At 51.1% G+C, this 16,461-nt stretch overlaps 1 protein-coding gene across 3 annotated transcripts in view; it reads right to left on the bottom strand.

The window, feature by feature from the left end:
* The window catches only part of IL6R (interleukin 6 receptor), a 50,585-nt gene extending 34,596 nt beyond the window's left edge, over positions 1 to 15,989 (bottom strand). For 2 of the 3 annotated variants that reach the window (XR_004348379.1, XR_004348378.1), the window contains exon 1: positions 15,679 to 15,989. Coding sequence is in view for 1 of the 3 variants with exons in the window: in XM_032622198.1 (XP_032478089.1) it covers positions 15,679 to 15,763 (85 nt within the window). In the remaining 2 variants the exon portion in view is untranslated. The remainder of the gene's footprint in view (positions 1 to 15,678) is intronic. The other variant, XM_032622198.1, reaches the window with a different exon arrangement.
* Positions 15,990 to 16,461: the final 472 nt, after the last annotated feature.

Genomic DNA, 16,461 nt, shown 5'->3' with positions numbered 1-16,461 from the left:
CCTCTGTGTTCTGCATCCCCCAGCCTCCCTGCTTATACAGTGTTACATTTTGGACTTATCGCTCCCTCACTTTTTTTTTTAATAGATCTTTATTGGAGTATAATTGCTTCACAGCACTGTGTTAGTTTCTGTTGTAAATGGGTTCAGTTTCGCTACTCATGGATCCCTAAATTTTTCTTAACTTTGTGTGATATTTGAGAATTATGTAAATAGATTACAGTCTTCTGTGACATGTTTTTGTCATTCATTGTTTCCATGATTCATGTAGCTATAGTTATTCATTTTCACTGCTGTGTAATATTCCATTGGACAACTATATCATTCTCTTGCTGAGGGAGGTTTTGGGTCGTTTCCAGTGTTTTGCTATATCAAAGAGTGTGCTATTAACTTTCTCGAAGGTGGCTCTTGGCTCATTTGCCCAAGAATTTTCCTGAGTAGAATTACTGGTCCTGGTGTGTGTGCATGTCACACATGTCCTTTTCCTTCATAATTGACACACAGTCCAAACCTTTTAAGTCTTATGTGCACCTGACAGTGGCTATGGCTTGCCAGGTCCAGTCCACATACTGAATTACATCTGTGCCTGAATCAGGTTAGGTCTAGAACACACCGACACTTTGAATCAGTATATCGATACTTTCACTTTTCCATTTTCCACTTAATAAAGCAGCTATAAGTACAAAACCTAACATGGATGTCAAGTTCATGCACAAATTACCAACATTGTAGGAACAAAGACGGAGACACCGTCGGGAATTCCCTGGTGGTCCAGTAGTTAGGACTCCGAGCTTCCAGTGCAGGGAGCACGGGTTTGATCCCTGGTCGGTGAACTAAGATCCAGCAAGCCACATGGTGAGGCCAAAAAAAAAAAAGATGGAGATGCTGTCAGAGTAGGACAGTCTTCTGGTGGGTGGCCCCGCTGTGCAGTGCTTACAACATCCCTCCATCAGCTGACGAACGGAAGTCGGAATTCACAAGGCACCAATACACAATAGATTATCAGGGTTGCCTGAAAGTCCAAGTAGGGGGTCAAGGACCATGGCAGGCTCATCCTTTCCTTGGCACTTTCCACATGGCACCATCCTTAACTATATATAGGTCCCCCTCCCCAGTCATGACTATGAGGCTGTGAACTCCCACTAGCACTCCTCAGAGAACTCAGTAGGTGCTTAATTAATGTTTAATGTAGGGTGCCTAAGAGGTACCCACAAGGTCAGGGCCTCCACAGTGCACACTCCCAGGAGACCCTGTCACACAGGACACAGCAGTCTACGTGGTGTCCCTCGTGTGGTGCAGTGGGCAAGCCCTACGCTAGAGACCAGAAGAGCCAGCTTGTCACAGCCAGGAGATGCTGAGGAAAGAAACTATAAGCCTGGAGCCAGAAGGGACTCTCTTTTCTGCTTCTGCCTTTGCCAGTTCCAGGAAATATGTTTCTCTGGTCACTTCCCTAACCCCCAGTTCAGATGGAAGCTCTCGCCGTGGCTAGTGACCAGCTTGAACAATAGCAGGGGCTGTTCTGTTCCTGAATTCACCAACAATGGCCAGAGGATTTGGGCAGCTCAGAGAAATCACAAATAAAAAGACTTTTTTTCTCTTCTGCTAAAGCAGAGCTTCAGGAGCAACATAATGGCCACTTCCTCTGCCAAAGAACTTGAGTAATGGTTCTCTGAATCTTTAAAACTGAGTCACTATTTTTTTTTAATGGGGAATGATTAATTATAAAACACCCATTGGCAAGTATTGCCTGTCCCTGCCCTTCTTCAAAATACATTTCTTCTAGAACCTGTGAACAATGCTGTGTTAACTATGCTTTTAAAAGCATTCTATGCAGGATGATCACAGTCAAAACACTCAGAGAGGAAAGACCACAAGAAAACATCCTTGCTACAGTCAGAGTGGGCAGTGCTGCCCCTACCCAGCCGCCCACCCCTCTGCCTCCTGACCCCAATCTCTGAGTCAGTGCCCGTGACACCCGTGGGGCTGCGTAGGAGGCCCTGGGCATCTCTCTCTCTCTTTTTTTTTTTTTTTGGCTGCAACTCGTGGCTTGCGGGATCTCAGTTCCCCAACCAGGGACTGAACCTGGGCCAAGGCAGTGAAAGCCGGGCATCCTAACCACTAGGGCACCAGGGAACCCCTGCCCGAGCAACTCTTTGAAAAGGAGGAGGTGATGTTCACAGAATGCCCTCCTGGTACTTCCACCCACCTCTCCAAATGATGGGACTAGAGGCAATTTCTTTCTCTTCCTTTCATCTTTCTGTATTTTTTTCAATTTTCTATAAGTTGTTTGTATTACTCTTATAATGAACACACACAGACACACATACATATGTATATATATATATATATATATATATATATATATATATATATATATATATATATTTAAGACAAAGAAGCTACATAGCCTGGATCTGTCCAAGTTATCACGCCTAGGGAGGGAGGAGGTGGGGCAGAATGCAGTGGATACCAGGAAATAGGGGTGGGGTGAGAGTGGAGTTTTCAGGACAAGCAGCTTCTGACGGCACCTTCCAGGTCAAAGAACGTTCACCCCCCACGCTTGCAGCTCTGCCCTCCAACCCTTGCAGCTCTCTGTTTTGTCACTTTCGCTGCACGCTGCACGCTTAGCCCTCAGCCATGCTGGCCTCATCCCCTGGTGGACACAAGGTCACCGTCCCTCCCTATCTGCCCTGTTTGTCTGCTCCCTGGAGTCTGCCAGGGCCCTCCTGAAGGCCTCCCTTATGGGGAAGAGCCAAAGGGAAGAGACACAGTGGGGAACAGGCGAGGAGGGAGCTCCTGAGAACATCCTGTTCCCCAGAGATATGCCCCAGCCATTCTCACGCTCCCACTCTGGGAGGTGAGGGGACCAGGTGGGGAGGGAGGGGTTGGCCCTGCACACTCTGACATTCAGCACAGCATGCAGTTTAGCATCTGCCCTTGAGCAATTGCTCAGCCATTTGAGGCCAGCATTGCAAGCCCATGCCTGTCCCCTCCTTAAGACTCAAGAATTTCTTTGTGCACCATCAAGTGCAAAAGGCCAGAAACCTTAATCCTGGAGAGAGAACTGACAGTTAGTGGTGAACACCTACTATGCACTGACACTCCTCTCCACAAAACCCCATGGAAAACTGAAAACTACCTATAACACAGGCCGCCCTAAGATAAATGTCCCTGACATGTTGAGGGAGCCAAGAGGAGGGGTAGAACACTCAAAAACGGAGGGATTCAATGGAAGAGATATTTGGGTTGAGCCTTGAGACATGAGTAGGAGTTTGATAAGTAGAACTGCAGGGAATGGCATTGTATAAAGAGGGAACAGCACGGAAAGGCATTGAGAAGTGAGGGCCCGGGAGGGCAGGTATCTGGTGTCCTCCAAGGGGATCAGAAACCTGACTCTGCAGGCAGAGGTATGTGTAGGCTCATACCTCTTTATGAGCACCTGGAGGTGCCCACCCACCTCCAACCCCAGCCTCCAGGACAGGAGCCAACAGAGCTTCCTCCTTCTGTTAATCTTCCAATCACCAGTGCCTGCCCTCCCCCACCCCACCCCTTCCTGGCCTCCTAGTGCATCACAAAGCATCCCAGAGGCAGCAGAGAGGAGGCGGCAACGAAGGACTGTTGAGCCTCCTTTGTTCTCACCAAGGTCAATGTCAGATGCAGGGTGGCAGCACCCTACATCCCAGCTGCCTACGAAAAGGGATTGTGCAGAGGACCAAAGCACCTCACTTGGGACTGAGAGCAGCTAAGTATCCCCTCCTGAAAACAAACCTCCCCAAATCTCCTCCTCAACTGTCAATGAACTCAGTATCTGGTCTGGTCTTGTTCAGTCACTGACAACTAACTGGGTGGGGCTGGACTGACACCAAGATACACTCTTGTCTTGATTTGTCCTTTAACATAAAACACATCTCTAAGAGTGGCAGGCAGCCTGACATAGGGGAAGCAGCCCTGTGTTATCAGAAGACCCGAGTTCTATTCCTGGTCTTGCCACTGACTTGCAATGAGCCTTGGGCACATCACAGCCCCTGACAGAGCCCCACTCACCTTCTCTACGAGGTGAGGGTTCAGACTACAGTCTGAAGCTCCCTGCTGCCCCTGTTCCTGCCGTCTAGCATCTTATCACTCTGAATCACTAGCTCACAGAGGGCAGGAAGCATGTCTGTGTCTGTTTATCTCAGACAACAGCCCAGCTTGAAAATACAATTAATCTATGGACTTATTATTCTAATAGTCAATGACTTTTGGAGAAGGATGATGGCCGGGGCATCCCAGTGCCCTCAGACAGACGCATCTCCTTATCCCTAGAGAGCCCCAGGAGAGGGAAATTCCCACAACCTCCCTCGCCTCTCACTCCTCAAGGGGAAGAGAGTTTAGGTCCTAGTAACCTCTGGCAACCAAATCCACACATCCCGGCCCAATGCTCACGCAATCCCACTCCCTGGGCCGCTGGGCCCCCCACCATGGCCGACACCTCTCAAGCCTGGGAACTTTGCAGTACAGCCCTGGGAAGTGAGACTCTTCCCCCTTCCAGACCTAAGGTTGGGTGCCAGAAACCCAGACAGCTTTCTTGTTTTTCTACTTTTTTCCTTCTTCAAGTAAACTTGCAAATGTCAATAACCAGAGAAAAACACGCACACGGAGACACATATTTCTCAACTCTCTTGCAGCTTGTTGTTCTTGCCAGCAAAAACAAGTTCAGCTTCCTGGACCCGTTTATGTAAGCGGTGAAGCAGCTGCCCAGTGCCACCGCAACACGGGTTTAGCTCACGCCTGCTAATCCCACCGCCCCGGTTTCTGAGCAGGGACAGTCGTCTGGGCTGGCAGCTGGGCCAGCTAGCAGCACAGGTCGGCCTCCAGCCTCTGGGGCTGCAGAGACACAGGATCTCAGAAGGGGGTCACAGAGGAACCGCAGGGCCCCTGTCAGCGGTAAAGACCCTGATCTGGAAGGAGGGAGCTGCTGAGAAGTCTCCAGGAGAAGAACATGGGAACCTCATGTTCAGAGGGAAACACATGCAGAATTTGAACCCATGGGGCCTAGAACGAGTCCCCAGTGTGCTCTGTCCCCTCTCCCTGTATCCCCATCTAAGGACTGAAACCAATGTCCTGACTTCCTGAGTAATAATAAATGTAACACTCAGCACCACCTACAGCATTTAGCAGGTGTCAGGCGCTTTACCTAAGAGCCCTCCGCTCCTACAACAACCCTGCTATGGGGGAGGCTGGTCCCCGTTTCCGTGGAAGTTCAGAGAAGTTAAGGAACTGGCCCGAATTCACACAGCTAGTGAGGGAGGGAGTCTGCGTCGGCTCCGGGTGAGTCTGGCCAAAGCCCCCCTCTCTCCGGGGGTCCAGGCGCATCCCCGTGTTCCAGCCCAGCCCCACTTCTCTGGGCTGCCCACCACCCTGCGTCTCCCCCTCTCTCCCAATTTCCCCTCCTCCTCCCTGCTGTCCTCAGGCCTTTCTACCCATCACAGAGGCTCAGGGAGGGGAGTCCTGGGGTTGAGGGGTCTGTGTGAAGGGGGAGCGAGCCTTTTCCCACGCAGCCCTGCCACACCAACTAGCCCCTCAGGGGCTCTCCCAGGAAACCGGGGGCCAAATACCCTTGATCTTTCTCCTTCTACCCTACAGCAACAGCACTCTTGTGATGAGTTATAGTTTAAAAGCGCCCCCTTCCCCGACGGACTCCCAATCTCACACACTCACCAGATCATCCACTCACTTCCCTAAAATCCCCAGAACGCCCTCCCCTGCCATTTAGGACTGGGCCTCTGTGGCCCCTGCCACCTTCTCTAACTCAGCTCCCAGCCCCACCTCTTCCACAGCCCACTCCTCAGGTTGCTGACTCCTGCCCTCCTCTCTGTCTAATGTGTTTGTACTTCTGTACCTGCTCATATTTGTCTTGTATTTGGTGGAGTCAGTATTTATCTTGGCATGGCCTTCCCCTCCATCCGCACCAGGGACTGTATACTTACTGCTTGGACGGAGGGTCTGGGAGGCTCCTTTGGACCATAAAAAGGTAATACTGGCTGCTGACTCAGAGACCACCACGTGTGACCAACTCCTCACAAGAAAAACATTCAATCCTCCCCTGGCAGCATCACAGATAATCAGCTGGCCCCAGCCTGGAAGGTCTGGCCTGGGTCACCTCTCAGAGATTATAAACTAATTAGAGGAAAAGATATCAAAGGAGGGCAAACAATTCAATTCCCCCACCCCCACCAAACCCCAAGAAGCAGATTGAGAAATAAAAAGAGTAAAGGCAAGACTACGCAGGCCGGTAAGAAGGGCACATGGCCACAGGTGGACACAGACGGGACCTGGGTCCAGAAAGGGGCTAGGCTGGGGCTACAGCCACGGAGTGGGTGCTGATCTAAGAGTTGCTCTTCTAGGGCTATAAAGGCCCTTCAAGATGATTCAGCCAACCTGCCCATTTTTATAGATGAGGAGAACCAGGGCCCAGAAATCACACAGCCAGTGTGTGGTGTAGCCAGGACTGGAGCCCTGGGCCTTGGGACTCTGGGTCATGCTGGCCCCACAGTCCAGTGCCTTCCCAGGAACACAGCACAAAGGGTCCTGTCTTCCTGTCTCTGAACTTGGCCTTGGAGTCTAACCAGGAGCCTGACCCACATCAGGGTCTTTCCTGTGTTTGTGGAAGCAAAGGGGGGCAGGGGGCAGCACATACCTGATATCTGTTCCCCCTTCCCCATCCCAAACCATATCCACTCCCACCACCTGCCCCAGCTTCCACTCCTCCACCCCTTTAGGTATGAGGAAGCAAAGCTAAAGATTTGAGAAGTCACAGAGTGGAGGTGTGGTAGGGAGTGACTAGAAGGGACACAGGAGAGCCTGCTGGGGCTGGTCATGTAGCTGAGTGGTGGTTACACGGCTATGCTCAGTTTGTGAAAATTCATCGGGCTGTTACATTTATGCTGAGCACACTCTCCCGTATGTATGTCACACTGCCATACACATTTTATAAAGCCCCTAATTCAAGCCTACATTCTTCTCCTTACTCCCATGTACCATGAGCAGACACACACACACACACACGCACACACTGGTCTAGCTTCATGTCACCATGAAGAAAGCAGCTCAGAATGGAAGAGCAGGCATATCTACCCTCAGTGAAACTGTGAAACCTGGTTTCCAGCTTTCCTGCCCCCAGCCTGTTCCCCTCATAAATAAGCCAGGCCAGGCCTACCATGTTTTGAGCTAGGGAGACTCAGCATTATAATTGTGTCAGTGCTCCCTAAGTTTTCTCTAAATTTTACTTGATCCTAACAAAAATACCAACAGGACTTTTTTTTCTTGGAAGTAGGCAAGCTGATTCTAAAGTTCAAACAGAAATGTAAACAAGCAAGGATAGCCAGGAAAATTCTGAAAAAGCAGAGAACTGAGAGGAGGATTAGCCCTACCAAACTCTAAAGCATATTATAAAGCTATAGTTATTAAAACAGTGTGTGGTACTGACACATGAGTAGACAGACAAAACTATGGAGGAGACTAGAAAGTTCAGAAGTAATAGTAACCAAAAATAGCTTTGTCTGCACTATTGAACTGTACCCTTTAAAATGGCTAAGATGACTGACCTCCCTGGTGGTGCAGTGGTTAAGAATCTGCCTGCCAATGCAGGGGACACGGGTTCGAGCCCTGGTCCAGGAAGATCCCACATGCCATGGGGCAACTAAGCCCGTGTGCCACAACTACTGAGTCTGCGCTCCAGAGCCCATGAGCCACAACTACTGAGCCCAAGTGCCACAACTACTGAAGCCTGTGCCCCTAGAGCCTGTGCTCCAAAACAAGAGAAGCCACCACAGTGAGAAGCCCACGCACCGCCACAAAGAGTAGCCCCCGCTCTCCGCAACTAGAGAAAGCCCACACGCAGCCAGGAAGACCCAATGCAGCCATAAATAAATAAATAAATAAATTTTATTTTAATAAAATAAAATGGCTAAGATGATAAATGTTATGCTTTTGTATCTTACTACAATTATTTTAAAATAGCTTAGTTTGAGTGTTGGCTATATAGAGGTGCTGTTATAAGCTTGCACGTAGATGACCTAACTTGATCTTCCCAACAGCTTATCTTACAGAAGAGGAGGCTGGTTACATAGCTAATTAGGGGTAAGCCTAGATTCAAACCCAAGCAATCAGGCCTCAGAATTTGTGCTTTTTTACTACTCAATCTGCGGACAAGAAGTATAAACCCAAGTATATACAGTAATTTGGTAGATTTTAAAGGTGGCTTTTAAAATCAGTGGTGGAAAGATGGATTATTCAATAAACTATAAAAAAGGACATCAGGTGATAACTGGGGGAAGAAACGTTAGAGCCATACCTCAGTCCATGATAAATTCAAAATGGATCAAACATTTAAATACAAAAAATTCTTAAAGACACCCGAAAAAAATAATCTTTTTTTTACTCCCTCCCAAAAAGAATCTTTTAAGACAATCTTGGCATAGGGAAGATCTTATTAAGTATGATACAAAACGTACAAGTCATAAAAGAAACTGATAAACCCAACTACAATTTTTTTTAATACACAAAAACCACCCCCCACCCAAAAAAGTCAAAAGACAAATGACAAACTAGAGAAAAATCTTCACAACTCATATCATAGAGGGCTAAATTCTTTAATATATTAAGAGGAAAAAACCCAACAACCCAGTTTTTAAAAATGAGCAATGAATATGAACAGGCACTTCATAGAAACAGGTTATGCAATAATAGTCTCTTAAACATGGGAAAACCTGTATATTCACACTCAGATAAGATAAATGCAAATTAATTCCACACAGATGCCATCTCTGTGTAAATAGTTTAATAACACATTTTCATCAGAGGTGTGGGGACACAGGCATTCTCTCATTGCTGCGGGGAGTATGAATTGGTGCAACTTCCACTCTCACTCAAAAGTACAAATGCACATGGCCTTCGACCCACAGGTTCACCTTCAAGGAATTTATCCTGCGGATGTTCTTGAGCTCAGGCAACATGATGGATATGCACTTACTTCCCAAAGCACTGTCTGTAATGGCAAGACAGGAAACAAGCCCAAAGCCAATGTCCATCAAAAGGAGACTGTGTAGGGACTTCCCTTGTGGTCCAGTGGCTAAGACTCCGCACTCCCAATGCAGGAGCCCCGGGCTTGATCCCTGGTCAGGGAACTAGATCCCACATGCTGCAACTAAAGATCCCGCACGCGGCAAGGAAGATCCCACGTGCCGCAACTAAGACCCCGCGCAGCCAAATAAATAAAGATTTAAATATATAAAAAAAAACAACTAATGTTAAAAACTTAGCACTATTTTCAGGACATACCTAATCTCTCCAAAAATGTGAACAGTTGTAATTATTATTCCCACTGCATTAGTGGGTCTTTCCCCTTTTCTGTGAGAAAGTCTTCATGCTATAGCCTCCCCCTCTCCTCCCATCAAAATGAGGTCTTCAGATCAATAGCAGCTATCAAGCACCTGCTTTTGTTTGTTTCAGCCTCAAGACAGTGTTGCTCTGTCTGGGCTTGGAGTGACTCGGCCCAAGGTCTGCTGGTTTGTTAAGCGGGTAGTCAAGAGACAGGCCCGGACTGTCTGACCCCTGAGCTGTTTTCTCTCTCTGCTGTCCCAGCTGCCTTGTTAAGAGACAGAGAAAGATCACTTACAGTGACATGTGGTTACAAAACATTCCCTTGACCCAAAGTGATATGAATGGATATGGGGGAGGAGGAGGTTACAGAGCAATGGCTTAAACATACACTGTGGCCTTAACTATTCTTCTTAAGAGAAGTACTGAAGAAGGACACTTCCTGGGGCAAAAGTAGGGCTGTCTTTGCCACACCAGTGCATATGGAGCTGGTGAGTCTGAGGACACTGAGAACAGAGACGATAACCTTGAAGTCACCATGCTTTGGGAAGGGTGGGAGTTGTGGGTGACACACGTGATACAGTGGAAAGAGCAAGGTTCAGAGCAAGGTCTGTCACTTCCTTGCTCTGCGACGTTGAGCAAGTTGCTTAATCTCTCTGAGCCTCGGTTTCCTTTCACCTATTCAAGGACACTGCTTCAGCGATTCTCACCTCTCTGTCAATTTTTGATCTCTACTAGATCATTTCCATCAGCAAGCAAACATGCTGAGATTTCAGTCTTTTTTTTTTTTTTTTTTTTTTTTGCGGTACGCAGGCCTCTCACTGTTGTGGCCTCTCCTGTTGCGGAGCACAGGCTCCGGACGCGCAGGCTCAGCGGCCATGACTCACGGGCCCAGCCGCTCCGCGGCACGTGGGATCTTCCCGGACCAGGGCACGAACCTGCGTCCCCCGCATCGGCAGGCGGACTCTCAACCACTGCGCCACCAGGGAAGCCCTTTCAGTCATTTTTTGAAAAATTCTTTTCATGACCCCACTTCTCCAGCCAACGAACAGTCCATTTCTTTTCTCCCCTTTACGGCTAAAATCCTCTGAAGAGTAGCCTCTACCAGCCGGCTCCAGTTTCCCTCCTCCTGCTCTCTCTGCAAACCACTCCTGTCAGCCTTAGGCCTTCACCATTTCGCCGAAACTCCTCACATCAAGTCAGGGTCACCAGTGGCCTGCGTGTAGCTAAGTCCACTGGTTAGGTTGTCCTCTTGCCTCTCAGCAGCGTTTGACGCCACTGAGTGCTTCTGCCTCTTGACGCACTGCCCTCACTGGATTTTCTGGACAACAACTCTCCTGGTTCTCCTCCTGCTCCATTGGTCTCACCTTCTCAGTCTCCTCCTCCTTTTCCAGCCTGAGAAGGTTGGAGTGTCCCAGGGCTCAGCCCGGGGCCTCGTCTCTTCTCCATCTACACTTTCGCCCTCGGTGATCTCAGCCACTCTCAAGGCTTGAAATAATATCTGCCATCAGTCGACTCCCAAATACATACCTCAACTCAGTCCTCATTCCCAAACTCTGGACTCCGTACCCAGCTCGTCAGCATCTTCTCGCCTTGTCCAATAGAAAACTCAGTTTCAACGTGTCTGAACGGACCTCCTGATCTCCCCCCAGCAAAACCTGGTGTCCTACAGTCTACCGCATCGATGCACTGCCCTCAGACTCCTCTCACAGACGGCTGCTGTGAAGAGTAAATGAGGTCACAGATGCAAAGAGCCCAGCACAGTTCCGTGTATGGTCGTCACTCAGTATGGTAACGGTTGTTGTAACCATCACGTAGAGAGAGAAAACCAGAGGATGCTTTTCGGGGAAGGAAGTTGGGAGGTGGAGGGAAACTGAGCACAGGTGCTGGGAGACAACCTGGATGCAGGGCCTCAGGGGGCACACTCCTAAGAGCAGAGCCAGAGGGCAGAGCTGGCGGGGGCAGGTAGGAGTGAGGTGCAGCTAGAAGTCAGGCCAAACCCAGGACCATGCCAGAAAAGCCCCTGACTATGCCAGAGACTTTGGACCTTTTTGGATCTCAAGTGCATAAGAGGGTAAAGCACACAGATGATCCAAAAGAAACTCCCCAGGGCTTCACCAAACACAGTCTAAGAGTTAAAAGCCTCTTTTTTGCCATCTTCCTCTTGCCACTCCAGTCCTCAAGGATTCTCTTCCAAAGACTGATACCTCAATGACAGTTAGCAACAGGACATTTAGCATTTCCCTGTCCAGCTGGAGTCTAAGGGGCCCCATGGCTGAGGCCTGGTCTCCCCAGAGACAACCCCAAGCTTCACCGGGGCAGAGGGCACCCGTGTGTCCCCACAGAGCCCTCTGCTCCAGAACCCAACAGGCCCTCGGGTAGGACCAGATTGTTAAAGAGGAGACAGGAATTTTCCTGCACAAGATGGGAGTATAAGGAATCCCTAAATATTTTTATATTTCTTCAGGCCTTCATGCAAGCATCATCTTCTTGGTGAGAACTTCCCTGGCCTCCCCTCGAAAAGATCAATTCTACAACCTCCTCAACACGTACGCAGTTCCTATCTCCCGCCCTTGCTTTATTTTTCCTCCTTAGCACTAGTCACTATCATACTATATATTTAATTTACATCCCCAGTAAAGCGAAGCCCCAGTGAGCCAGGGATTTTTGGCTATTTGGTTCACTGCTGTATCCTCAGCTCTTAGAAGAGTGCTTGGAACATCGGAGGAGCTCAAAATATTTTTTTCAAATGAGTAAGTTATTAGCTACGCGCATTTAAGCATTTGCTCTGTGCTAGAGACCTCACTGTACACTCTGTAGTACCTTACTTAGGGCATTTCATTGTCATAACAACTCTGCAAGGTAGTATATGAATTATTTCTATTTTCCAGATGAGAACAGTGAGTCTCTGAGAAGTAAAATCCCTCACCCAAGCTCACGTTATTTCTCCATGGCAGGGCCAGGCAGAGATCTGTCTGGCTCCAAAACCTTAACCATTACCTGTGCGGGATGAGCTGTGTTCAGGTGGAGAGAAGGTCCAGAGAGAGATAAAGGAAGACGCAACAGAAAACCTCTGGAAGAAACTGTGTAGCACTCGAGACCAGTGCTGTCCAGTAGACCTTTCTGCAATGATCGCGAAATGCTCTATACCTGCGCTGTCAAATACGGTAGCCAAGTGTGACTAGCGCAACTAAGGCACTACATTTTAAATTTGATTTCATTTTAATTAATTTAAATTCAAATAGCCATACTTAGTAAATGGCTACCATATTCGAGAGAACAGCTCTAGACCTTTAAGACTGACCTGGAAAAGCCCAGATTAGGTGATGGGCACGCTCTGGCTCACAGGTGGGCCGGTGGCACGCAGGCCTGGTGGGACAGGAGAAGCGGAGGGGAATTGACAGCAGTGAGCACTGGGGTGGCTCTGTGTCATCCTTACAAACACCCTCTAAGGGGAGGATTTGTTAACCCAGTCCACAGAGGGAGACGCGGAGGGTCAGAGATGAGATATGCAGTGAGGGTCCACGTGCCGCTGTCTCAGGGTCTTGGTCCACACCCCCTTCTCCGACACCTTGTCCTTGGGTAGCTGGTACCCAGCGGGACAGGTCAGAGGTTTTCTCAGTCCCTCTTAGGGATTTAACCTTGACCATTTTCAAGCTCCTTTTAAGGTAGACTCTCAGGGTGGCTGATCCCAGGGCTTCACAGGACTCAATAAATGTTTGCTGCAATGAGTAAACAAGAGGCAGAGCTAAAGTGGGGAGAGATTTCTGGCAACTAGAAGCCCAGTGGGGGAGGGCCCTCCTTCAGTTCCTCAATCACACCACTTAGCCAGTCATCCTCAAACTTGCGAATCACAAGGGGTGTTTGTCGAAAAGGACATTTCCTGAGCCTCACTTCCAGACATTTCTCTGCAGTAAATCTGGGGTGGGGGCCAAGAATCAGCATTTTTGTCAAGCACCCAACCCCCACCCCCAGTGCATGTGGCACACCTGCACACACACACACCAATTCTGATTCAAACAGACCCAGAACTACCCTTTTAAGAAATACTGGTTTAGGGTGAGACTAGGAATGCAGGTAGACATTGGGGGCAGAAAGAGGTTGCTGTAAAGGGAAGTTCAGAGGCTGAGACAGGACTCTGAGAGATTTAAAGGTGTACGTGTTTGTTTTGCACACCGTCTTGCATTGCAGATCATGGAAGGAACCTGAGTCACCGAGGTCCAGGCCTTCCACACCCAACACCTACGTCCCAGCTAATCCAGGCCCCTAGACGGCGATTCACCTGAGTGACCCTGCCAGCTCTCGGACGTGTGGGCAGCGGCTGATCCCAAGAAAAGTGGGCCCACAGCCCGGAGAGCCAGCGGATTTCCCCTCTAAACTAACTCCAGCCTCTGCTACCCCTCTCGGCCCCTTACTTCTCCAAAGCAAGGCATCTCACAGTCATTTGCTCCATGCTTCCTGTACAATGTCTTTATTTTTGCTCTCAAGTTTGTGGGCTGAGTCTCTGTGGGTGTGGGAGGGGAGCTGGGTATTTTCTACTTCTCTGCATTTTCCTTCTGAACTGGGAGGGCTTTCACTTCCTCCCCAAACTCTCAGTTCTGCCTTTCACAGCCTGTCGACGCCTTGAGACCACTTGGCTCGTCCCACCTGAGCACCAGGAAAATGGAGAACTGGCTGCAACCGGCTGCCCTCGCAGTACCTTGCAGCCACTTAGGAGCAAAAGAAAGCAGCAGCTACAGCAGTAACCTCCCTGGGGCAGGTGCCCTGGGGTGTGGTGTGAATAGCAACACAGGCAGGCAAGGAAGCCTTGTGCCCTCCTGGGCGACCCAGGCCTCACCCCTGCCTTGCCTCCCTCTGATAAAACAGTGGGCAAACCCAGGCTTTCCCTTCCCTTGGCCTCTTCTGCCCAGCACTCAGCCATCCAGGGGTGACTCTCATCTTGGCCCCCAAACACCCCCAGCTCTGCCTGCTGGGCTAGGATCTACCACCCCCAAGCACAGGGCCATGGAGGGGTGGGCCTCCACCAACTAGGCCTGACAACTTCCCATCCCAACCTCTCTGAACCTCAGCCTCCTCTTTGGAACAAAGTATTATTTAGATCCAGTGGAGAATTAGAAAACGTGTGTAAAGCCTAGGTGGCCTCAATCAACAATGGCTGTTACTGGCAGGGGTTATAAATGTGTGCTGAGAAAAAGAATCCCTTTACCTTCCTCTCCCAAGCACGAGGAACACAACCATTCAGAAGGCAAAGAGACCTGCAGGCACACCAGCCCCTGGCTCTCTCCAGCAGGGAGGGGTCAGGCTGAGGGTGTTCACCCAGGGTAGGAGCGCCGTGCGGGTCTCGCAGTGAAAGCTAGAGCCACCGTCTCCCCAGCCATCTGTTCCCAGAAGCCTGCCGGCTGCCCCCTTGGTTTTCCGCTGTGTCCTCAAAGAAGCCCTCAGACCCTAAAATAAACCTCTGGAGAAGCAGTTGCCCAGCTCCTCTAGAGGAGAGCCTAGACGTGCAGCTGGGCATGCCGCCAGAGCCCAGAGAAAGGACTAGCGGCCAAAGGTACATTACAGTCCACAGGAGCAACAAGTGTCCCGTGCCCTCTGCCTCACCCCTCCTTCTCTCATCTGGAAGTGGAGTCCAGTGCGTGCCCGCCTCAAGACGTCCCAATCCCTGGCCAACCTCCCCACTTGGCTTAAATTCCCAGGGCTGAGGCACACGGCTTGCTAGAGCTGTTGTCTGCCTAAGGGAGTGCGGGCAGCGGGCAGCGGGAGGGTCCGTGACTCAGCGCCCATGATGTCACTCCCTTCACAGTCAAGGCACTGTCATCCACACATAAACCCGGGGGGCTGAGGGGAGAGCCAGGCGGGATGCCTTCCCCAAAGCTGAGGGGCAAAGGGGGCGCTGGTACAAAAGACGCCCCGGGCAGGAACTCCACCCCGCGAGGGCATCTCCTTTTAAAGTAAGCCGGGCCGCAGTTGTGTAAGGACTCCTGGGGCACTGGGAAAGGAGACAAGGAAATCAGGTTTCTGAGAACACACCAAGTCCTGTACGCAGACCGCAGGGAGCTACCCGGCCGCAGGGCTGTCACGGGGAAAGCGCGCCCGGCCAAAGGCGCAGGACGCAGCAGGGGGCGCGCGAGCGAGCGCCCGCCACCGGACAGCTGGGTCAGCCCGGTGCCTCACCTCGTGCCGCGGGAACCCAAGCTAGCCCCGGACAAGGGGGGCCGTCACCGCTCCGGCCTCCCTCCGCCGCCCCGCGTCTGCGGCGCCCACAGCGGTTCCCTCACCCGCCAGCTGCTCCAGCCCTCCAGATGCGCCCGAAGCCCTTACCCAGCGCGGGGCAGCCCCCCGGGGCCAGCGCCGTCCCGGGCGTCGCAAGCAGGGCGGTCAGCAGCGCGCAGCGGACGGCCAGCATGCTTCCTCCTCGGCTAATGCCCCATGGTCCCAGAGAGGCGGGCGGGCGGGCGGACGCGCGGGTCGGGAGCGGGCGGCCGGGGCGGGGCGGGGCGGCGGGCGGGCTTAAGCCCCGAGGGCAGCCCCCATCCCCTGGGGGCCCGCGATCTGCACGCACGGCGAGTCCCCGATCCCCGCGCCGCTCTCGGCTCGGCTCCCTCTGGCCACGCTCCGTGTCAGTGCGACTTCCCACTTACACATGACTCAGAGCAGCGGACGGTCCTGGCAAAGCAAGAAAACATTTGAGGAACTCGCGCTGGAGTTGTCTCTCGGCCGTTCCAGGGTGCTGTTACGAAAGCCGAAGCGGATGGCGCAACAGCCCCGCGCACCGGCCGAGCGGAGGAGTGGCTTCCTGCCGCAGCGCCGCACCTGAGCCGCGAGGGCAGGATCCCCGAACCCGGTGGGGGCGAGCTCAGCCGGCGGCCCTCCTCCCGACTTCTGTTGATCAGAGCAGGGGAATCAAACACCACCGGCTCGGTTTTGATTTTTGGTTTCGTGACCAGGATTGCTCTGTGAAAGGAGCACCTGGCGAGCCCTGGAGGAGGCGATGTGCCTTTTACCGTTACAGTAAAGCGGTGCTTGGCAGCCCTTTCTGACCCTTGGAATCACCTGGGAGCCCCGAAAACCATCGACGCCTGGGTCCCACCCCCAGACATTCTG

This window comes from Phocoena sinus, chromosome 1 (genome assembly GCF_008692025.1).
Source record: "Phocoena sinus isolate mPhoSin1 chromosome 1, mPhoSin1.pri, whole genome shotgun sequence".
Taxonomy (NCBI): Eukaryota; Metazoa; Chordata; class Mammalia; order Artiodactyla; family Phocoenidae; genus Phocoena; species Phocoena sinus.
Note: the sequence above shows the minus strand (reverse complement) of the source record. Positions and strands in the feature narration are given on the sequence as shown.